The sequence below is a fragment of the Dermacentor andersoni genome, chromosome 2 (assembly GCF_023375885.2).
Source record: "Dermacentor andersoni chromosome 2, qqDerAnde1_hic_scaffold, whole genome shotgun sequence".
Taxonomy (NCBI): domain Eukaryota; kingdom Metazoa; phylum Arthropoda; class Arachnida; order Ixodida; family Ixodidae; genus Dermacentor; species Dermacentor andersoni.
In genome coordinates, this window is record NC_092815.1 from 34194487 (window position 1) to 34218395 (window position 23909).

General features: G+C 46.1%; 1 protein-coding gene across 1 annotated transcript in view; it reads left to right on the forward strand.

The window, feature by feature from the left end:
* The window catches only part of LOC126542478 (zwei Ig domain protein zig-8-like), a 302005-nt gene that overhangs the window by 238418 nt on the left and 39678 nt on the right, over positions 1-23909 (forward strand). Inside the window, exon 3 of the mRNA XM_050189563.3 lies at positions 22272-22482. Within this exon, the coding sequence (XP_050045520.1) occupies positions 22272-22482 (211 nt within the window). The remainder of the gene's footprint in view (positions 1-22271; positions 22483-23909) is intronic.

A 23909-nucleotide genomic window follows, 5' to 3' on the forward strand; every position in this document is an offset into this window, starting at 1 on the left:
AAAAACTTCTTTTATTGTAAAAACTATGAGTAAGCGCTGTGAGATCTTGATATTTGAGTAATTGTCATATCAATCCTTACGTCTGCTACGGCTTAGTTTTGTTACTTCTCAGACGTGTTAACGTGTTAGCAAACGAATAAATGAACCCTTCGAGGCTATTATCACTTTCGTGATAGACGAATGGCAACACAGTACAACACAGTGACTTAGAGAGCTGCTGTATTTGACGATTTCAGGTCAGTTCTTTGCATCCTGGAAATCTTCAACGTGCAAGCAAACCACGGTACGTGAGCGTTCTTGCATTTTTCCAACATACGAATGTGGGCGCTGCAGCTAAACTGGAAACTACGCTCATGCTTAGCACCGGACACTCACAGCCATGGAGTGAGCCGCCACGAGTGGTAGCAATTAGATAACAGTGCTAAATATCACGTCATGAACAGCATATGATATACATATAACCTTATCGGCTTACCCTACATGCAGCAGTTATTTATTTAACCAAAGTCCCTTTAGCAGCCTTGGTGGTTTGCAGGCGAGAAAATTAGGACAAGCAAATGGCTACTATAGCATCAGTAAAAATTTTAGAGATTCATAATCAGGAACGGAGACCACTTGCTTTTGGCCTCTCAATGATTTCGTGGCCGATAGCCATGAGCACACCTGCCCGTTCGCTTCGCCAAACAACGTAGTAGAATATAGAGCAATTTATTATTATTAATATAGAGCTACTTGCGTAAGCGCCCCTTCCCTTGCTCTTTGCGATACGGAGCATTCAAGTTCCTTAGAAGTTCATCAGCTTGGATTGTGTCCATATTGTGTATTTTACATTTGTATAGCTTTACGTTTGTGAGGCATGCGCAGGAAAAGTTGATTGACGATGATTCGCCTCCCCATTCTTCTTTTCTCTCTTTCAGCCCGTTGCAAATAGTATATGTTTGGACAGGATTCCATAAACACGTTGTTGGCAGTCAGCGTTGGTCCTGTGCTGGTCCTTGTGCGTGCGTTCTTTTTTGTTTGGAGCTGTTTAAAATGGAATGATCCGTACCAACTAGCTCGCGTCCAAACTCTTCTTAGGAAAACATTTAATGGCGATTTAGTGGCAAACGCTAGAGAAATGTGCTAGCATTACGTCGCGCTTCTTTGGTGTCCCGTATCCATGATTTAAACAGCGTTCGTCACATTGAAAATGTTGTTCAGGTGCTCACTCGACATACCTCATGCCTCTTCGAGGAGCGAAGTGCCACTGACGTTGCTCCGGAGCAGACCACCGTTAGCTGCACTATACAGTCGAAAGCATGCATGACGAAGCACTCAGGAGCTCCAAAATTCTTGGTTATACAGGTCACCTCATTGTAAATATTATGCACCGTATGTACCGCTCACAGTATAGCAGGCTGAACAGGTACGTTCGATAACCGGAAAGCTTCTTATGTAACATGAATTCAAGGGAGACCAGGTGAGATAAATCGATATTTCTTATTGTTCACAATCCGTCTGTCAGAATGCGCGACAGCTCCCAAACTTATTGCCCCGAGGTTCGCAGCATGCTCAGCTTCGGAGCGCAATACAATGCAGAGTAAAGCTGGAGACCATCAAATGCTGCTATCACCAACCTTTCCGTCAAAATTCATGGTTCCTTTACAGGATCTTCATCACTGTCGCCTTCGCAGACATTCGCATCCTTTGTAACTTGGATGGCTTTGAATACTTCGTCGGTCGTCTGTTACAATTAGATCATCACGTCGTCACTAAATGCGACGAATTCGTCAGCCGTCACACCTGCTGACGCGTTACAACCAGCAGCATACGAGTTGAGCGATTCCTGAAACAGTGCTACAGTACTACTTCTGGCATCGGCGCGATCGTCAAGTGCGTCGCTAGGGCTTCTGTTAGCGCTAGCACAGAGGTCACCTCGGTGACGTCTGCCAAGAGCAATGGTGGCACCGCTACGTGGCATTCGTTGCCAAGCAACAAATCAGACGTCGTGGACATCAAATTACTTTTTCCTACAGGCGAAACCGTCCTAGCAGTATTCGATGTAAAGGCGTTTACAATACTCATGAAACCGAAATTCAGCCGGCAAATAATCAATGCTTTATTATACAGCTCATTTCTCTGTAGAGCCTTTCGTTGACAGACATAGGAGACGCATAAAGAAATGTGAAACATGCATGCTCCCACGCGGGACAGAGGAGCGCACTTCACAAACATGCAGTGAAGAAACGCTTTGGAAAAAGTCAAGCGGAGTCAACGAATTATGTAAGTCACTCCCTCTGCATATTTGACTTCCAGTATCGCAGGTGGTGTTGGAGACGTGCAACTGCCAGCACCTGTTATCGCAGCGGTCCAATTACCCGTGTCGATGACCCTGTAATCATATCGAAGTCTGGCGTGTGCAAACGGAGAGCCCGCATGCTTAACGAGTACACGCGCAGATGCGCACTAGAACAGTAAGAGGCGAACAGGAATGCTAGCGCTTAACGTACGTAACATGTAAGCGAGAGATTACCTTCGTGGCCGAATTTGTGTTTAGTCGCAGTTGTTAGAAGAGTGGAATGGGATCCATGGAATTAATTACCCGTCGAGGCTCAAAGTGGGAAAACGGAAGGCTGAGATAGAAAGAAGCCAATGAAGAAGAACTTCAAGTCTGTTTTACTGATCACATGACGCAGAATTTCGACACTGCAGACGTCACCAATGCAGACGTCACGATTCCACGCGGAGACACATTCTTTAAGCAGACATGCTGACAATGAAATAAGCTATGTTTACTTTCAAACATTTATCTATCAATTTGAAACTAATCACTTCATGGCAAAGTGCCAGGAAAAGGGGACGAAAGTACGTTCCTTATTCGTCCCTCCTTTTTTACGGAAAGCGAATTCAAAAATCCACGCGACGCGTGCGTAAGCACTCCTTCATCGGTCGTAAAGCGACTAGTTATCTGCAAGAATGTCCGAGAATGAATACTGGTTCTGTGATCGACAGCAGGCCTGCTTAAAAAATACGTTGTCATTTCTTCAGCTTTTTATTTCGTCTCAGCCTTGGAAAATGTACCAAAAAAGCTCAAATTTCCCCCAATAATTGTAGGATTTTACACCTGATTTACACACCTGATTTACACCTGATTTTACACGGCTCCGTGTTCGAAATCGCTTTTAACAGAGCAAAACAAAAGCGCGTATGGAGGCTTTCATGTTAGACGAGAGGATGGCGCGCATATTCTCGTACAAAAGAGGTCAAGGAAGGTCGCGACTAACTCAAACTAAGGGAGGGTAGAAAAGTGGCGTTGTAAAGCTTCTTTGCGGCACCCTGCTGCAACCGAATAAACTACCGCCGCTGTCCAAGTTTACAGGCAGTGACAGATCGTAACGCAGCTTTTCTTTACGACCAATAATGAGTCTCCAGGTAACATGAAAAAATGCATTATTCTTTGCTCATTTAAAGCATTTTCGATTACACACTCGGAAATACCGCTAAATGCTCTTGTAGGGCAAAAGAGAAACGTGTTGCATGAACAAAGAACCTTTTGCATGGCCAAAAAACGTGCACTCGTGGGTGTTACGAGAAGAATCGGTGCTCCATATTACCTGCGCTGGTGAACGTTCTAGTACGTACAACAAGCAAAAAAAATCTCCCGACCTGCCGTTAACGGTACGTTGTGGTAATAGGCATCGCTTTAGGGTGTCCTGACAGAGCCGTATGGCTTTCAAAATAACAGTCTTAAGCCATAGAAATACTGCGATTCTTGCTACTATAATGCCCACGACTCACTCGTTCTACGTCCAGTTACCATTCTAGATGCGTGAATTCCTTTATGTGTACTACGCGTGACTGTTACCGTGCCCCCAACGGAGTGGATTTCACGCGCTCTGGCCGACTTCGAACCTGGGCTCTGCCTACTTTACCGCGTGTATGCTGCACGCGTGCAACGTGGCCGACCGTCAACTTTCACGGCGGCGTTTGACCTGTCGAAAAGAAAGGGGAGTAGAACAAATACAAAACGATGAACATACCACTCCTCTACGATTGTTTCTTTGTTAACCTAACCACGACGAATTAACGGTTGCGCTACTTGTGCTACACTATATACAGCCTACAGCCAAAACAGATTGTCTTGTTTCGTCTATAATTAGTGTCTTCTCCAGGACAAAAAATAAACTGAAGCGTCATTTTTTTTTGTTATAGTTGCGCAGAAATAAGAGATCAGCCTCGCAATGCCCTCGGTGCCGAAGTTTTACGGTCAGTGCACCCAGTAGTAAAAAAGAATAAATCCTAATGCAAGCCTTTTCAGGCGCGTGGTACTGTAAGAAAAAGGGGGAGGGGAATTACCAACGACATCTAGGAGCTTATGACCATTCAAAGGCCTCGCGCACTTCCCTATATGTTTTCTGTTCTCGATCTCTTTAAGTATCATCCCCTATACTGCAGCGCAGCAGATTTTCGAATGAAAGTCGGTTAATCGCAACGCATTAGCGTCGATGGCACACGTGACACGCAGGTCGACCAGGCTTAAGCTTTTAGAATGTTAGTACCGCCTGCAGGTTGTTTTCTCCCTCGCCAAGAGCCCTCTTGCCAAGGCACACTTTAGACTGCGCGACTCCGCGCCGTTCATGTCGCACTCAGTTCACATTGGCGCGGAACTAACGGCGGTTGCTACGGCAGAAGAACGTGAAGCCTGTGCGCACGAGTATGTGGGTCTATGTTTGTGGGACTCACTGGAGGGGCGTGCCCCTTCGGCGCTTATCTGGCCGCGGGCCGGCTTCGGAGCGATGAACTCGTCCACGCTTGAGAGCGGCCGGGAAGCCATTACGAATGAAGGAGCTCACGCGCGCACCGCACATGGCGTGACGCTCTAATTATTTTCAGCCCATTTGCGCCGGCAACTTCGCAAAACTAACTCCGTTAACCCACGCAGAGATGGAAAACGAGGGTCGCTGGCGAAAAGAAGGAGCTGGAAATTAAGTCCGCCAGCGACTAAGCGGCTCGTGGCAAAATAGTGGCAACACATTTTGTGCTACCTTAAAAAAAATAACTAAAAAAGTCAATGGCGTAAGCACACAGCCAGATGCCAATCTGGCTTCACTATACACATATATTATGCACCTGCATTTGTTTATTTTACAAAATCTAAAGCAAAAGATTAGAAAAATGGCGAAACGGTCAGCCTTGGCTACGTAGCTGCCTAAATAAAATATATATTGGTGAATATACTTATCTTTACAAATTTATGTAAATGTTCTTGAAGTAATGACACATGCTTCACTTGAAGGCCTTTACTTGACAACGTTTGCGCTTGATGGCCGAGTCAACACTTCATGAAAACTGTCCCTCATCTTTACCAATTAAAAAAAAAAGACGTAGCTTGCGTTTCGTTATTCTCTTTTACTGCCTTATTTGTTGAGGAGAAAAAGTGGGAGTCTTCATAGAGACTTCGGAAAAGTGGGAATAGCTATAGCAGTGTTCTGACTCTGCCTGCCCTTGCCGTTAGAAATTTTGTAAGTGTTAAAAGAATATGTCAAGGAGTTCCAAAAATGTTCTGCCTCTCGCAGAAGATGCCAATGACCACGGATCTTCTTCAAGCGACGGATGCACTACCTTTTCAAGAACGCTTGCTGCAGTTACACACGGCTGACCTCGAGCACTTATGTTTTCATGTAGGACGTGTGCAGCCGGGAGCAATTGTCTGGAGACCGCGGAATCAGCAAAACATTCAATTTCATTCTAGCACAGCGGTGAAACGTGGAACTTTCTAAAGGCTTTACACTGACTACGAGTAGATACCTGAGTATATACAAATGCTGGCCATAGTATATCGCCAACATGGTGATCGCCACCCACATGAGATCGTTGCCCACATGTTTTCACTCTTATCTAACTATTTATAAGTAAGCTTCTTTACAACACACCTACCTAACACTTTTCTACATCCGTTCCTGTCGGTCATTAGTTGTGAGTAGTGCTTATGAGCCCCGTGTCGCGGTTCGCTGTTACGGCGGCTGCATATTCGCAGAGGCGGTCTGCTAAAATGGCCGCGCACTGTCTTTTGGGTGCGCGCTAAAGAACTCAAGGTGGTCAAAATTATTCCCAATTCCTCCATCAGGGAAGCATTCATAGCCCATAGGTAAAGCGGCGCTAAAGCAAAACACTAAACCAGTTAATGCAGGCAAAACATTCTTTAACATCTCTATAGTTGTTAATTTTGAAATAATAGGCGGATTGTTACAAGAGAAAACGAAGGTCAAGTTTGAATTTTCTAATTTCACAGTGAATCCCTAACGCAGATAAATCACTGTGAGGTCACGGATTTCAAGATATTTTTTCGTATGTAGCATGCGTTTCCTCAGCAAAAGTTCGAGAAACTCGCAAGGTTCAATATTGGGCTCCCTTATAAGATAGTGTGGTCTATCTCTACCGCTAAAGAATTAACTAAGCCCTTGACGACGCTGTCAAAATCCATGACATCATAACGAGCTGGCACGGGAACTTCAAGGAGGCGTCACTACCTGTCTTTTGTTATTACGGTTCTTTCTGGCTTACCAAGCATCTTATCGTGGTAAGAGTGGTGTTCTTGATATTATAGAAGGGTAATTTACTGACACAGAAGAAATAATTTTTCACTTTACTGTCCCTTTCAGTTGCATATTTCAAATGTTTAAGCGCTTTTGCATGAGTTTAAAACTAAACCAACATTTTAGGGGGTTCTTCCTGAATTGTTTGCTATTCAGTACGAAAGTGTCGTCGTCCACTGAGGAGTGCTGGTCAGGAAAACGCAAGATAGAGCGCTTGCTTTTATTGCGTGTTCTCTTTATTTTCTTTTTTTGGTAGTTCTCATTGTTTCTTAGCTTTTGTTCCCCTATTTCTTCCTTTCTTCCTTTCTTCCTTCCTTTTTTTCAAAGTTTAAGGCGACCTGTGGGGTGTTTGATTCATGATAGCAGTAAGGCCGTTTATTTAATTATTTATTTATTTATGTATTTATTTATTTATTTATTCATTTATTTATTTAGTTATTTATTTATTTATTTATTTCAAATGCTCTTGAAGGCATTGTGGCGCAATCTAGACGAGTGGTACGTAGCTGCCGATGTAGGTCATAAACGCACATTGATTCGGGTTGCCGGCGATAGAGGCGGTGAGGTGATTCCATTCCAAGGACGTTTTTGGCGCGAATGAAAGAATGTACAAGTTGATACGAAAGCTTGGCATTTTTAGTTTAAAACAACAATCCACACGTGATGCGATGTAGGACGACGCCCTAAAAGGGGCAGGCTTGAGATCATAGTCGGTGAAAATGCTTTATGCAAAGCACAGACATGGGCAATTGTTCTTCTGCAACAGAGATAACGAGAATTGGGGGAAGATTCCATGGCAGACACATTGGAAGCACGAGAATAATTGAAAAAAAAAAAAAAAACAACGAGCAGAACGGTTGCTTTTGTTCTGTGTCGACTGATAAATAGGCGTCATTTTCCTTGAGTAAACTTTAGTTTGAAGTAGCGCTCGTCCTGTTGTCTGGTCTTCCTCCTTGTGCCCTCGTTGTTTTTGCCTTTTTGTCTTTTTTTTGCGCTTGAAGTCAAGTAAGAACGGTTATATGATATTGTCATAAGCCAGCGTCTTGCTAAAAAGCAAGCGTGCTTTGATTTTAGACTGTATGTTCAGCAACACCAGATTGTCAAAAAACACGCAGATCCAACGCAATGTTGGAACTTTAATCACGTGAAGCTCGTTTGACTTGGCGAGGTAGCAGCTATATAGCCTACGACACGAGCGCGACCTTGTCACCTGTGTGCTGTCAGATGATGTCGAGGGAAGAATGTTGAGGACACGTGAATGCACACAGAAGCATGGCGACACTTGCCTAGTTGCAAATAAGGCCTCATACCACTTGTTTCACAGCGGCCCATCTGTTCTGGGGGATTAATCGATAATGGGCACATACCCAGTGATTGCTACCCAAGGAGGAGGAGGAAGAAATAAAGAGAGAAGGCAGGGATGTTAACCAGAAATGCGTCTGGTTGGCTACCCTACTCTGGTGGATGGGAGAGAGGGAATAGAAAGATGAGATAAAGGGAGGGGAGGGACAAGAAAGCTGCAGTAAACTCGCGCACCCACACGGAGGGTCTGAGTGGGTCAAAGAAGTTCCCATAGGCCAGTCGACCTCAAGAAAGACAAAAGTGCCTTCACAGCTTCGTGGGCCGACAAGTGATAGGGACGGTCTTCAAGCAGCACCTGCACAGACAATGGCCGATTGTCCAGCCGTCGCAATGTGATAGATAATGTTTGTCTTTCCGACTGAAATCAATGACATTGGCACAATAAATGTTTGATGTCCTCTTCGACGCCGCAGACGTCGCATGCAGCATTGTCGGTCAGTCCAATAAAAGTAGTGCACGCCTTCGTGAAACCCACTCCCAGCCAGAGCCGGTACAGAAGCGATGCCTCACGCCGGTGAAACCCGGGTGGAGGTCGGAGTTGGAGCGAATGGTTCAGTTCGTACAACCTGGTACGCCTTATATTTAGGGTGTTCCACTTTTCTAAAGAGAGCTTGCGTGCCAGATGACGAAGCTGCCTTGCAGCGTCTGTCCTGCAAAAAATAATGCGAATGCTATGTTGTTCTTGATGTGACTCACGGGCAGCTTTGTCTGCTTGATCATTTCCACTGATGCCGCAATGGCCAGGTAGCCACTGGAAAATAATTTTGGGGCCTTGCTGTTTGACATCGGGGTGCAGTTTGACAATTTCGTATGTGAGCTGTTCGTGAGCTCCCCTGCGGAGAACTGACTGCTTGTGTAAAGCCGGTCTCGAGTCGGAAAACACGGTCCATGTGCCAGGAATCTCTGTGTCAATAAATTGAAGCGTCCTGCATAGAGCCGTGAGTTCCGCAGCCGTGAACATCGTGATATGTGACGTGTTGAATCGCAGTATTATTCCTCTCGTCGGTATAAACACATCACCGCTAGAACTGGTCGATGTAGTCGATCCCTCAGTATACATGTGTACGTGGCTAGTGTGTCTCTCGTACAACAGGAGTAAGATCAATCGTTTTAGTGCAGACGGCGGTAGATCTGACTTTTTCTGAAGTCCTGGAATTCTGAGGTGTACAGCAGGATGGCACAAACACCATGCAGGAGAAACCGGTCTGGCCGCAGGTGTGTACCCCGATGTAAGCGAGGCACGACATGAACTGACAGTTGTGCTAATTGACGTGGGCGGTCTTTTCAAGGTGAGTGCGGCGAGGTGGTGGCAAAGGGTCCGCACAATGTGCCTGAAATGTGCGCGCATTGTCTCGACGGCGATGTCTGTCGTGGTTGAATAATCTTGAGCAATGGCAATAGTTTCAGCCGATGACGCCCTGCGTGGTAATCCAAGGCATACCTGTATGCTCAGAGCTTCGGCTTGAATGCTCTGAATTGTACGCAAATTGGTTTTGCAGGTGTTCGATACAACAAGTAGGCTGTACTGGGGGAACCCAACAAACACCCTGTAAAGCTGTAACATGGATTGTGTGGACACCCCCCAGTTCTTCCTACAAGAAACCTGAACAGATGACAAATAGCGACCAGTGAACTCACGTGAACTCCTCACGTGGTTCACGTGAGGAGTTCAGGACAGGTCTCTGTCAATCACAACCCCCAAGAACCTGTGACTTCTGCTGGACGATTTAATGTGCCCATTAATTGATATACCGTATACAGACATTGGGTTCCGGGCAAATGCAACCACTGCGCACTTTTCCTACGTCACCGCCAGTCCTTGTTTGCGAAGGTAGCATGATGTCGATGAGGCTGTCTTCTGAGGCTGAGCGTGAAGCTGAAGCCGTGTCACCACCAGCGTCCAGATAGAGATATCCTCTGCGTAGATAGAGAATCGAACGGTTCCTTGGAGGTTCTTGAGTAATTCAATAAGGACTAGATTAGACAGCGTTCGGCTTAGTACCCGCCCTGAAGGACTCCACGACTACTGTAATATTGTGGTGTCGGGCCATCCCCGGTGAGCGCGTATAATGATCGCATCTGCAGGTAGCTACGAAACCAGACATATATCGTGCCACCAAGTCCTATTGCATCTAACGCTTTAAGGATGGTTTCATGGGTAACATCGTAAATGCCTTTAACGTCTAGAAACAAGGCAGCAGACAAGTGTTTATAGGCCTTCCGGTATTCGACGTACGTTACAAAGTCGACAACGTTGTCTATAGATGAACGGCAACGCCTGAATCTTGTCAACGTGTCTGGATAAATTTCATAGCGCTCTAGGTACCACTCCAGACGAGTAAGAACCATCCGTTCCATTAGTTTTCCTACACAAATAGCAAGCGCCATCGGACAGTATGACGCCATGTCCAAAGGCGACTTGCCAGCTCTGAGAAGCGGAATCAGGCGACTTGACTTCCATTCTTGGGGAACCATGCCAGGCTGCCACAAGTCGTTGTGCAGGAGTGCCTTTCCAGCTCTTTCACCAAGGTTACAGAGCGCGGTACGTAATGCCATCAGACCCCGGCGCTGAGGAACGCCTGCATAAAGCAAGCGCCATCCCTAGTTCGTCCAGGGGAAAACGACACTCCATACGGGGATCATGCGAGAACGGTGACTGGTCGGGAGTCTGCGCTGTAGTGGAACTTACTTCATTGGCAATCCTCCTACAGAATGAACCTGTGACTTCAATCTCTTTCCATTGTAGGTAAAGAGTCAGGGAATTAAGTCGGTGGCGCTCTGCAGGGGTTGCACGGGGGCTACGTTCAGTATTTCTCTATATAAGAGACAAAGACTTTTGGGGATTATTATTATTATTTGTTTTGAACACAAATACACATATACACAGTTAACAGGAAAGGGAAAGCGAGGAGCAGGCTGGCAACTGCCACTGGAAGGGGCACAACGCTTGCCTACTCTTCTGAAGGGAGGTGACAGCAACACAAAAATGGAAGATAGGAAGGAGGGGAGGAAGGAGGCAAGAGGAAAGGTAGAGCAACAGGACAAATCTAAAGACTAAAGTAGAACACAGTACACTACGCACGTTGTTGTGCCGAGTTTCGACTCTGCAGTCGAAATTCACAATTATCAACCACATCCATGGCTAGTTCGCTATGCGGCTAATTGTGCTCTCCACGATGAGACGCCAAGTACAGCTGCACGCGATCACCGCTTCACCGGTAGTGGGTTCACAATATGCACTACAAGGTGTTTGAAGCCGCCATCTCCCATATTCGAAGGAAGAAGCGTTAGGGCACACACACACAGTAGGGCCGGCCACTGAAGGTCACGCTACTACAGAATGTTGAATCTTCACGCTACATACGTGAACCTAAGTTAGTTAACTCTAGAAAGGTTAGTAGGGCGCGATGGGCCTGATACCGTTTAGATGCACAACCACTGGGGTATAAAGATTCCTCGAGTGTCGCAAACCGCAGGCCAAGTAGATGATAGTTTCTCACTAGCGACATGCGCTGCGCACTGAAAGCGGGACGCTCAAATATAAGGTGCTGAAGTGTCTCGTAGCAGCCACAAGACGTACACAATGGACTTGCCACACGCCCTTGTCTGCACAAACGTTCGTGCACGTTCACGTAACCAACCCTCAGCTTGAGCAGTTGTGCTCTAGCGCGACGAGGCAATCCTCGACCACGAACACGGGGCGGGAACGTTCCATTTGCGACGCGCTGATCTGGATGCTGCTTGAGTAGGTGGCGACGAATCAGCAGACGAGCGTTATCAAGCTTGCACAAGATTTCTGGGCAGTCACAGTTGTTATGAACGAAAAAACCAGTCAAAAACACAAAGGACAAGAGGAGAGGTTCACAACACAACGACCACACCACAAGGAGAGGTTCACACCACAACACCACACCACAACGACCAGTCGTTGTGGTGTGAACCTCTCCTCTTGTCCTTTGTGTTTTTGACTGGTTTTTTCGTTCAAGTATGTACCAACTGGCCCAGATTTCAACCCTTCTGCAAAACAGTTGTTATGAGTGCAACTTGAAGCGAGCCGACCAGCCTCTTCATTTCTGGCGATTCCTACGTGTGAAGGTATCCATTGAGCAACGAGAGATACCCCACGTGATGTAATTTTGCTCGCAGAGTCAGTAATGCTGCGCACAAGTGGACAGTCAAGCTCCCTGCGTTGTAACCTGCTAAGGGCAGTGCGGGAGTCCGTAAAGATGACAACCTTCGATGTAATTAACTCCTCTTGCACGTATTTCAGTGCAACATTAATCGCTGCTAGTTCCGCAGTTGTTGACGAAGTTGGATGAGGTATTTGAAAGATACGTCGTGCTTGAGTTGAAGGGCAAAAAAAAAGCTGCAGAGGCGCCTTGACCGTCGTTTTATACAGATGCATCTGTGAAAATTTGAAGATAATCTGGAAAGTTTTCGAATAAGTGAGACTGAGCCAATTGGGATATTGCCGAAACAGCCATATCAGACTTTTTGTGCATGTCAGGGATTGTAAGGTAAATGGGGAATACGTGTTTTGTGATACCTTTTGGAGGCGGAGACGTATCTGAAGCAGCATGTTCAGAAATGGTAGTGATATCCATAAATAATGCCGCCATTTTTCCCATGCGAGATAACGGGCGGTGAAGGAGACGATCAAGGAGCGATTGAACGTTCGATGCGCGGTGCAAACGCTCAATATCATCATCATTTATTGACCCTTAAGGACCCTTTTCAGGGTATTACATAAGGGGGGAGGCAAAAGCATCAAGAAACACTATGGTCATTATTATACAATGGTTAACTCATTAGTATAACAGTCAACAAAACTTAGTATACATGCTAGTAGACGACGGGCAAGAAAAATTTTAAAAAATACAAAAATAAAGTGAGGTACGAACCGGAAGTAGAAATGGCAACACATCCGGCAATATAACAGAAAAGTGAAAAAAAAAAGAACTTAGACGTTAGAGTAACAGCATAGTACTGGTAGGTTAAGGGTTTAGAAAACATGACAAGAGGTGTCTAAATTTATCTGGATTACTTTCATTTACTATGCTGTTGGGTAGTGCATTCCACAATTCAATAGCACTGGAATTCATATGATACAGAGCTCTCTGATCTGCTTGCAGCCTCAGGGGTAACTGATGCGCCTCAGTAAGTAATGCAATAGAATGCGCCTCACGAAGTAATCCAAGCATTAGTCGAAGGGCAACGCGATGATCTCGCTCCAGTTGGGCCATCAAACTAGGTGGTATGTTCAAAATTGGTAATGCGTACAGCATGCCTGAGAGTACAGATGACTGGTACACCTGAAGAGCCGTTGTTTGGTCGCGACCAGCATCTTGAGCAGTCAAGGCGGCCACATACTTAAGGAGGGAGTGCGATTTGCGTCGTACAGATTTAACGGCAGGGCGCCAAGAGATGCGATCATCCACAATTAACCCCAAATAACGGTGTTGTCGCACCCAGTTTATAGGCGTTTCGTCAAGATACAGTCGGCTCATTGTTCGACGAGTGCGTTGTTTAGGGTGATATGCTATTGCAGCCGACTTAGCAGGTGATATGAGCAGGCCAACTTCACCCAAGTACTCCGAAGTAGCGTTGAGAGCTCTTTGCAAGCTTGCACGAAGCCGCGGACCAAGGTGCGAAGGGCCGCTTATCCACAGAGCAATGTCATCTGCGTAGACAGCTATGCTCACAGGGAAGTCAGTGTCTCGAGGCAAACGACTTGGAAACGCAGCGAGTACCGCGTTAAACAAAAGCGGCGATAATACGCTGCCCTATGGAACACCGCACTTCACATTTCGATATTCACTAGTTACTCCTCTGACACGCACTTTCATCCGGCGCTCCGATAGAAAATTATGCCCAAATTGAAGCAGACGACCCGAAATTCCCGCGGTAGCAAGAGCTAAAATAATCGCCTTATGCGGAATTGAATCGAAAGCTTGCTGTATGTCTAGGAAGAGCATGTAGGCGGAATGCTTGTTTTCTTTAGCAAATTCGAGTGTTGAGACAAGGTCTGATATGTTGTCCAGAGCCGAACGGCGGCGATGAAAGCCGCTCATCACATCAGGGGAAAAATTCAGCTCCTCTAGCCTGACATCTAAGCGAAACAAGACCATTCGCTCCATTAACTTGATGACATATGAAGTTAGGGATATTGGTCGGTAGGACTTGAGGTGCCTTGCAGGACGCCCGGGCTTTAAAATTGTTATTACCACGGACGATTATCACTCAGAAGGAATTGCACCGGTTTGCCATACCTCATTATACTCGTCCAATGGAAACTCTTATCAACGTTCCGCAATGCTTGGTACGTCAAACCATCTGCGCCTGGAGCAGTGCGGCGTTTGGAGAGGCTCAACGCGTGTCGCAGCTCCTCAAGAGTGAAATCTGCCTCGTCCATCTGGCAGGCTGAACCGTAGGAAGCGGTTATGGTGCTGTTACTTGTCAAAGGAAGGTCGCTAATTGCGGTGTCACTGGATGCAAGAGAGACGAAAATGTCTGCAAATGCCTCCGCTATTAATTTTAGTGACTGGCCAGTCGCTATCCTCAAAGCAGCCGTAGGATTCTTGCAGATTTCAGGAGTGCGGAGAGCCTTCAGTATGCGCCATACATTGCCAAAACCACTTCCAGTATGCAACGAACTAGACAAAGCTTCCCAGCTCTTGCGACGAAGCTGTTTTGTATGCCGCCGTATGGCTGCATCAATGCCATTGTAAATAGTCCAGTCGGTGCGTCGTTTAGAGCGCTGTGCCCGTCTATAAGCGCGCCATCGACATGCGCGGAGCCGCAAAAGTTTAGATCGGGATTTGGTTTGCCGATACTCCGTCGTCGTTGTACTGTAGCTTTTTGTAAGCACTCGCTCATAAGTTTAAATAGGCTGTCTTGAGATGGTGCCTCTGAGATCAGCTGTCGGAACTTGTCCCAGTTAGTAACTGTATAAACGACATCCTGGCGACGCGCAGTATGTGTTGGTGTTAACCAAATGGGTAGGTGATCTGAGCCCCACGGGTCGGGTTCACATGGCCAGGCTAAGCACACATCTCTCGTTCATATCGCAAGGTCTATAGCGGAATGCCCCTTTCCTCTACCTATAAATGTAGGTGAACCGTCATTCAGTATTTGGAGATCGTTCTTGATAATGATCTCGTTAATCTCTGCCCCACGATTGTCTTGGGGACGGCTACACCATCGTGGATGGTGGACATTAAAATCTCCGCATAACACAAACGATGCACCACACCGATACACTAAGCACTCAAGTAGCGAGATATCGGAAGAATGTGTAGGCCTGTTATATATACTTGCCACCGTCGTACACACACCTCTGAGGCACACAGTAACAGCTGCACACTCAAACTCATCGTCACAGATGCCGTCTGTGTCAATAACCGCGAAGTCCAAGTCTGCACGAACGTACACTGACGCTTTTGAAGCATTGCGCGTATGCGCCGCCTCCACACACTGGAGTGTTACTCTAGTGGAGTGTTACTCCGCGCATCGAGTGTTACTGTGGACACCCACGAAGCCTGGCAATCGATATTCGTCTTTCCTTACGTTGGTTTCCTGAAGCGCTATAACGTCTGGTGGAGTCTTCATAGCGATGAGTCGAAGGAATAGATCAGCGTGCCACGGTCGCATCGACCTGACATTCCATTGCAGCACAAAGGGGCGAGGCTGCTGACAAATGTTAGAATTGTTTGCGGTAAAACGTCAAGCGAAGGCCGTCGAGGACAGGAACAAGTGCGTCCAAAAGTTGCTCTGCTGCTGACGCTGCTGGTGTCTGGCGACCGGCGATTAGAGATCTGATGACGTTGAGAAGCATCTTTTGAAGATTGACAAGTTGCACATCGTCGTTGGCTGATAACGGTTTAGGTACTGTGTTTGCACTGCTTTCCACAGTGGTCGAAGTTTTTGTAGATACTTGTTCCGACGGTTTCGATGGAAGCGCTGGCCACAATGCACCTGAGAGGCAGAAGGTCCGCCTCCCCACCTTTCCGATGCGTTGTGTCTTTGTCACTCTTTGAACGCGCTGCTTTTCCAGCCGGTGGGGCAGCACTACGGCGACGGGAGCTTTCATCTCCTGCTGCCTTCTTTTTGGCTTTCTCTTTTAGTGCCTTTAGTTCATTCTTCAATGAGGGACATCCTTTATCCGTTGCGAAATGTTCACCATTACAGTTAGGGCATCGATATTCCTGACTTTCACAGGAATCTTAAAACATTTATGGCATTGCAAAGGCCGTGGTACGAAAGGCCGAACAGGATAGCGCACAAGTCCAGCCTTTATATGACTAGGCAGCTTTCCAGAGGCGAAAAGTATCTTCATACACTTTGACGAGCCCAGCCTTCGAGCGCTAATTATTTTGCATGGTGGCGTGCAAACGATCATGTTCTTAAAAACATCGTCTTTGAGATCCATGTCCACATCACATACGACACCAGCTGTTATATTTGTACCCTGTGGTATGTAGGGACGCGTGTGGACCCACAGATTTCAGACAAACCAAGTAGAGTTTGCACCATCTTGTCATCAGTTGTGTCAACAGCAATGACATCTTTCCAGGGGTTCACGCGAACCTCTTGGATTAGTCCAGGGGCAAGTTTGAAGAACAAATCATTAAGTTTCTGTCGAGAGATAGCATTAAGGCTTACCATCACGTCGATGGGAATGAAAGCTACTGTCGCAGTCTTGATGGTGCTGTATATGATAGTCCCTTCACTTGAGGGCGATGCCGGAGACGTGCGTCGTGGGCGGCGATGCTTGACAGGTATGAAAGCATCCGAGTCTTCCGATCTTGAGTCAGAAAGCTCAGAATCAGTAGCGTCGGATCCTACTGCCGAAATGAGCCGCTTCCGAGCCGCGGGCGGTCTATGCTGACCGCCAGACGCGTCCAAGACCGTATCTTCCATGGCAAGCTCCGCGGGGAGGATCTCCCAGCAGAGTAGAAGACTTCAGGGTTCAGCACAAACGTCGTTGCCTGTTACTGATGCATGAAAATAAGGTAAATAGAGAAAAACTGCAGCACCAGAAGAAAACCAGCAACCGAGCACAATAACTTCGTCGTCGACGAAGTTACTCATTTATCGTTGTGAAGCCAGCTTATTCATGCGGCGTTGTATTTTCTTCTGTGTGCGCCTGGCCAATCTCAAATCATGAATGGACTTTGTGCGCCTATATCTTCGTTCCGCACGGAGTCGAATTGTCCGAAGTTTCTCTAACTCGATATCGAATTCGGTGCGTGCGAAGCTTCTAAAAATCGAATGTGTGGCAACCTGTACGGCACCTTTTATTGCGTCCCCTAGGCTGGATGGCATGACCTCTCGACAGCAGTCTTCCAAGATCGATTCAAATTTCGGCCAGTCGGTGCACTGGACGGCCCCGGAGAACTTGCAGTTAGTCAGACCTTCAGTCGTGAGATAAGTTGGGATGTGGTGACTTCCTTGCGTTTCCAAGTACGAGAACCATCGAACCATTCTGCTAAGGTCGAGGCAGCTACTAAACGCTGTTCCTCGTAGATAGGTGGGATTTCCATCATTTAACAAACAAAGTTCTCGTTCGGAGACAATGAACACCAATCTTCTGCCTCTCGAGTTAATCTTGGAGCTTCCCCAGAGATAGTGGTGGGCATTGAAATCTCCAGGGATCACCCACGGCTGTGTAGTCGTTGTCAAAATTTCCCCTAAGTGCTCGCAGTTTAGACGACTTGATGGTGATAAGTAGGCTCCCAAAATTGTGGAAGTGACCTTGCCCTTCTCCACAGTCAAGCATACGTACTGGTTTTCATTGTCAGGTGATACTGGGTGACCAACATATGTCAAGTCAAGGCGTATGAAAATAATAATCTTGTTGCATTGCTTGTGAACGGCGGACATAATGCACTCGTACCCGGACAGTCTGATGGGAGACGACAGGTTTCACTCACAAATGACAATAATGGGAAACTGATTCACGAACGCAAACTTTCGAAAGTCGGACATACGGGACTTAAGTCCTCTAGCGTTCTACAGAGAGATGCATTCTGGGCCTCCTCTCGAAACGATAGCATGTGATGGGCCATTGCTTTGCCCTAAAGCGGCAAGCACTGGACCCAGGGTGTCCAGCCCATGCAGCGCGCTCTGCGCCGACGGAGTTTCATGCTGCTTAGTAGAGCACGCATAGCATTCATCAGTGACCGCAACATTATTATAACATGGCGATCATCAGGCGTCGTTGCATCAGCCGTTTGTGACGGTGACGATTGCGGCAGTATTCGAGATGTCTCCATGGCAGGTCGTGCGCTTGGAAGTGCGGGCCACTCTGCAGGATGATCGAGTCTTGCCACTTTTTTTTCTTTTCGCGGTAGCTTTGGCGGAAGACGGCGTGTTGCTTGTTGCGGCGTTTCGTTGCGCTCTGCGGTGGCGATACCGTGGCCGCCTAAGTGTAGCGGCAGCCTTGCTCTGTGTCGAATGGTCCCGAACCATGCGCTTTAGAATCACGAATTTCTTCCGGACCCGCGGGCACTCCTTTGATGAGGCTTCGTGGGAACCACGGCAATTAGGGCACTTCAGAACAGTCGCGCGGCAGGCATCTTCTGAATGGAATTAAACACACCGAGGGCACACAGCGTTGTTCACACAGACGCTCTTTACATGGCGAATCTTGAAGCACTTGTGGCATTGCAAGGGCTTCAGTAGGTAAGGTCGAACAGGATGACGGACATGGTCAACTTTCACATGAGAGGGAAAGCAGTTTCCCTCAAGATCAAGCTTCAGGCAGCGTGTGTTTCCGAGTCTGGTGAGATGCGTGATGACATTGCCTTCTGTTGCTGGCTTGATTAATATTAGCAAGTCGTCGGCCAGAATGGAAGCGTTGACGTCATAAATGATGCTAACAATGCCGTTACTGCCTGTAGGGATCATAGATCGCACGTTTACTTTGTCTATTTCTGTAACATTTCGAAAGCGTTGTATTGCGCTTCGATGTAAAATGTCTACCGCCAGGACATTCTTCCGTGATTTCATTCGGCGCGATCCGCTCGAGTAACAAAAGAAAGAACCTGTTGTTCAGTAGCCGCAAATTGGTTATAAGGTCCACGGGTAAGAGGAGAACCGTGTGCGGCCAGCGCTGTGGTATTTCCTTCACGGTTCAAACACATGCCGGCGATGACGCCCGCAGCAGTCTTCTTTTTGCAGTTCGGCTCATGACAACCTTGAAGTCGTCAACCGAGGAATCGAAGCTGTCCGAGTACAACTCGGTGGCCTCGCTGTCTGTGTCGCTTGACTCGCTCCTACGCTTCTTGGACGTAAGTCGACCGCACTGCTGCGCGCCAGGAAGGTCCTCGGAAGTATCTTCGACCATTGCCACAACGAGGGAGCGGCAGCTCCCAGAATTTCATAACGAACAAAGCGAAAGTGCAGAGGCAACAGTGCTAGTGTTTAACTAAAGAATCACTTCCAAGTTACCCAAGTTACCCAAGTGATACCCAAGTTCTCTTTCTCTCTCTTTCTCTCTCTCTCTCTCTCTCTCTCTCTCTCTCTCTCTCTCTCTCTCTATATGTATATATATATATATATATATATATATATATATATAGCCATTTCATAAGAAGTCATAAACACTGACACCAAGGACAACATAGGGGAAATTACTTGTGCCTAATAAATGAAGTAACGAAACGATAAATTAATGGAAATGAAAATGAAGATGGATGGAAAAACAACTTGCCGCACGTGGGGAACGCTCCCACAACCTACGCATTTCGCGTGCGATGCTCTACCAATTGAGCTACCGTGGCGCCGTTTCCCCATGCACTTTCTTGGGTATTTCTGTTTCTTAGTACAGTCCTGGGAGTGTTAGCCAGCGCCACCACTCACAGACCTTGGCGGCGAATGTGGAACATTCTTTCTGCCGCAGACGTCACGAGAACGTGATCTTTTTGGTTGAATGCAACCGGCCAATAAACGCGCACATGCTTCCTGAAGCCATCAATGTTGCTGGATTCGAGACCCCGTTATGTAGTAAACGAGAAGAAACGAGGGGGTTAACCGAGGGGCCCGATTTTTTATTAGCCATATCATAAGAAGCCAACAAACACTGACATTAAGGACAACATAGGGGAAATTACTTGCGCTTAATAAATGAAATAAAGAAACGATAAATTAATGGAAACGAAACTGGATGACAAAACAACTTGCTACAGGTGGGGAACGATCCTACAACTTTCGCATGTGTTTGTTATCAGTGTTTGTTGGCTGCTTATGATATGGCTAATAATATATATATATAGATATATATGTGTGTGTGTGTGTGTGTGTGTGTGTGTGTGTGTGTGTGTGTGTGTGTGTGTGTGTGTGTGTGTGTGTGTGTGTGTGTGTGTGTACACACACACAGACATTTTTGGTAACGAAATGACAATGAACGCCGAATCCCGGGGAAGTGACAAAGCAAAAGCCTCGCATTAAATAATGATACACAGCTTTCTACCGTGCGCTTCTTTATAACCAGTGCGTAGCTTTAGAACGCTTACGTCAACTATTTCAGGTTCTACCCTTCAGCTAAACTATACTCTAGCCGAGAATGTGTACGCGGAGAAAGGTGCACATGCCCACGTGTTTTCTCATACTTCTGATAGACATTAACGGTGACAAACGCACACATTTTAATGGCGTAGGTGATACGCCCGCGTTGGCAAACACCACTCTATTTAAAGCTTGAGCACACCGCTAGAGCTCTTAGCTAGGTAAGCACCAATGTTGTCTCAACGCCTGCGGCATTTTTTTCGGGACCAGCTGTGTGATGGTCCCGCTAATGCGACTGCTTTCGATTTACTTCGGTTTAGATTCTAGACTCGTGTCTGTAATACTCGTACTCTGCTTGTGACAGTGTGAGTAACTGTGATGTACGTTCCTCTCCCTTTTTTCCTTCTTGTATCGTTCTTCTTTTTCTCTTTTTTTTTCTCCTCTTCAAGTGGGTGTGTTAGATGCCGCCTTAATTAAGAAGACAATTGCGAGCCCGTTTTTCTTTCTCTTTGAAGTGTTTGTATATGTTTACTTTCTAATAATAATAATAATAATAATAATAATAATAATAATAATAGAAGCTCGTGTAGAGCATTTACTTTTGTGGCAGACTACCCATTCTTTAAGACGAAAGGGTTAACAGCCTGGAAGTGTTTTGTTGATAACGGAGCACGCACGGCTTTTGAACCTGGCGCCGATACTGGAAGGTAAGATGATGTCGTGCAGATATGTTTTACTTAAGAAAGAGCTGCTCTCTGGATAGTTAATATGCGTAGTCTCAATTTATTGTGATAACCTATAAAACAAGTTTGTATTAATGCAGGATCGAGTGAGGAAAGCTGAAGCGGCCTTTTGATACTTAATGATATCATTGTAAATGTGGCTTCTCCATTCTTAAAGAGTTCACTTTATGGGTATTCAACTATAGTGTGAGGAAACTGCATGCTATATCTCATTAGCATATCTAGTGAAGAATAACAACCAATAGCCACAAGGGCCCCGGCCTTGAGAAAGATAGGTCCACCTATGGAAACGCCCGTTGAATTTACTAAGACAATTTGAACAGGTTCAGTCTGAATTCATCAGAGACTTTCTTCATGTGGCATGCGAGCACAATTCGTCCTTAGTATCGTAATTTGTGGATAAAGTCTGCGTGCAGATATATCGCGAATTAATTGCCTCCGTATCTACCTGCTGCTGAGTCTCAGTTAACGAAGCTCGGAAAAAACTGATTGATTGATTGATTGATTGATTGATTGATTGATTGATTGATTGATTGATTGATTGATTGATTGATTGATTGATTGATTGATTGATTGATTGATTGATTGATTGATTGATTGATTGATCGATCGATCGATCGATCGATCGATCGATCGATCGATCGATTTTCTCATGCTTGTACGAACGAATTCTTATTATCCCTTTTCTTCTCATCTTTTTCACCCTTCCCTTCCCTCCCTGAAGAATACAAGACTGGACAGTTTTTCTGGTTAACCTCTCTACCTTTCTGTTCTTATTTCTTTCTCTGTCTCTCTCGCTCTCTCGCTCTGCTGATGAACACGAGGCGGCTTCTTTACAATGGTGTTGGGATAAAAAATCACTCGCGTGCATTAATTTTGGTGCACAATAAAGGGAACCCCAGTAGGTTAGAATGCTCTTGCAACCTCGAGTACGGCGACCTTCACAAGTCATATATCCGTTTAGAAGCACAATAACAATCAGTCAATCAATCAATCTATCAATCAATCAATTTGACAGTCTCAACCACACAACAACGCGCAGTTGAAGTAAGACTAATGTCCCACGTGCCATCTTGATATGCAGGTGTCCTGGATCCGCCGCCGTGACTTCCATGTGCTTACGGTGGGCTTGACAACGTACACAGCTGATGACCGGTTCCAGGCGGTGCACATGGACCGCTCCGAGGATTGGATGCTGCAGATCAAGCGCGTCCAGCCCACTGACGCCGGAGACTACGAGTGCCAGATCAACATGCACCCGCTCATCTCCTACTTTGTGCGGCTAACAGTCTTGGGTGCGTATAGAAACCAGGATGCAGAAAGCTGTGGAACAGTGCGGAATGACAGTGTAGCAGTCAGCTTCACATTAAAGTGTTTGCTAGAATTAAATCGCCACTTCCACTATCAGTTTTTTGGTACTCAAACCTCTGTTACCCGCCATGGCTACTGCAGGCGCCGAAAATTAAAAAAAAAACGTCAATAGATGGGCTTAAAAATAAATAATGATGAGGCTTTATGCGCATCAGAAACTGGATAAAAGAAGAACACAGACGACAGACACGTTTGGCGCCATAGCTTAAAAATAAGAGGGACGTTTCCACATTAGCGGCGAAACAATTAGCGTTACATCATCTATTTGACAGGTACCAGAAATCCAATCATGCCAACACGGACGGTTCTATAATCAAAGAAAGTGCGACTGCAGCTTATGTTATACCATCCTTATAGGTAGAGTACGCTTGCCGACTAGTACGCCCGTCGTCACCAACAATAGCGGAATTAGTGGCAATTCTCCAAGCCACTTAATTTATAAAAAGATATGAAACACCAACAAAGTGGGTAATTTGTGCGGACTTCTTATCGGCTTTAGCATGCTTTGAAAACATTGGTGACAGCCGACCACACGCACGAATAACTTGCGTAGTACTGAACAGTTTAACTCAGGCTAATGAAAGGAAACACGAAGTGATGTTGCAATGGGTCCCAGAATGTGCTAGTAAAGGAGGCAACGAATTAGCAGACTCGTTGACAAAATCGGCTCATAAAGATACAGAAATTAAACTCATCGTTTCATCACCGAAAGACACGAAACGCGTATTGAGAGTAATAAAAGACCTGTGTGTGTCAACCTGGTTTAATGAGAACACTAGGGAATCAACTCAGAAGTGGACCCTAAACTCAAACACCAGCTGAATGTAGACTTTTTGAAAAGTACCGAGACACCAATTCATCGACTGCGCCTTGGGACAGCCTACACCACACATTTCTTATATCGCATAAAACGGGCTTCTTCCCGCCTTGCTTCTGTGGCCACTACGATGAGGATGTTCGCATCTACTCCTCTGATACCCCATATACGCGAAGCAAAGACAGCAGATAGAACAAGAGCTACGCTACATTGATCCTGACCGACCTTTCTCACTCGCAAAAATTTCTCGGCCCACGGCCATCGAAAATAGCACAGCTACAAGTATTGAACGCACTTGAACATTTTTACGAAGAGACAGGCATCTTTAACAAGTACTAGATATTGCACTGAATAGTCACACGATGTTCGTATAACTTGCTTGTATTATTTGTAATTATTAACGCTTGTATATTCATCATCATCATCAGCCTATTTATGTCCACTGCAGGACGAAGGCCTCTCCCTGTCATCTCCAATTACCCCTGTCCTGCGCCAACTAATTCCAACTTGCACCAGCAAATTTCCTAATTTCGT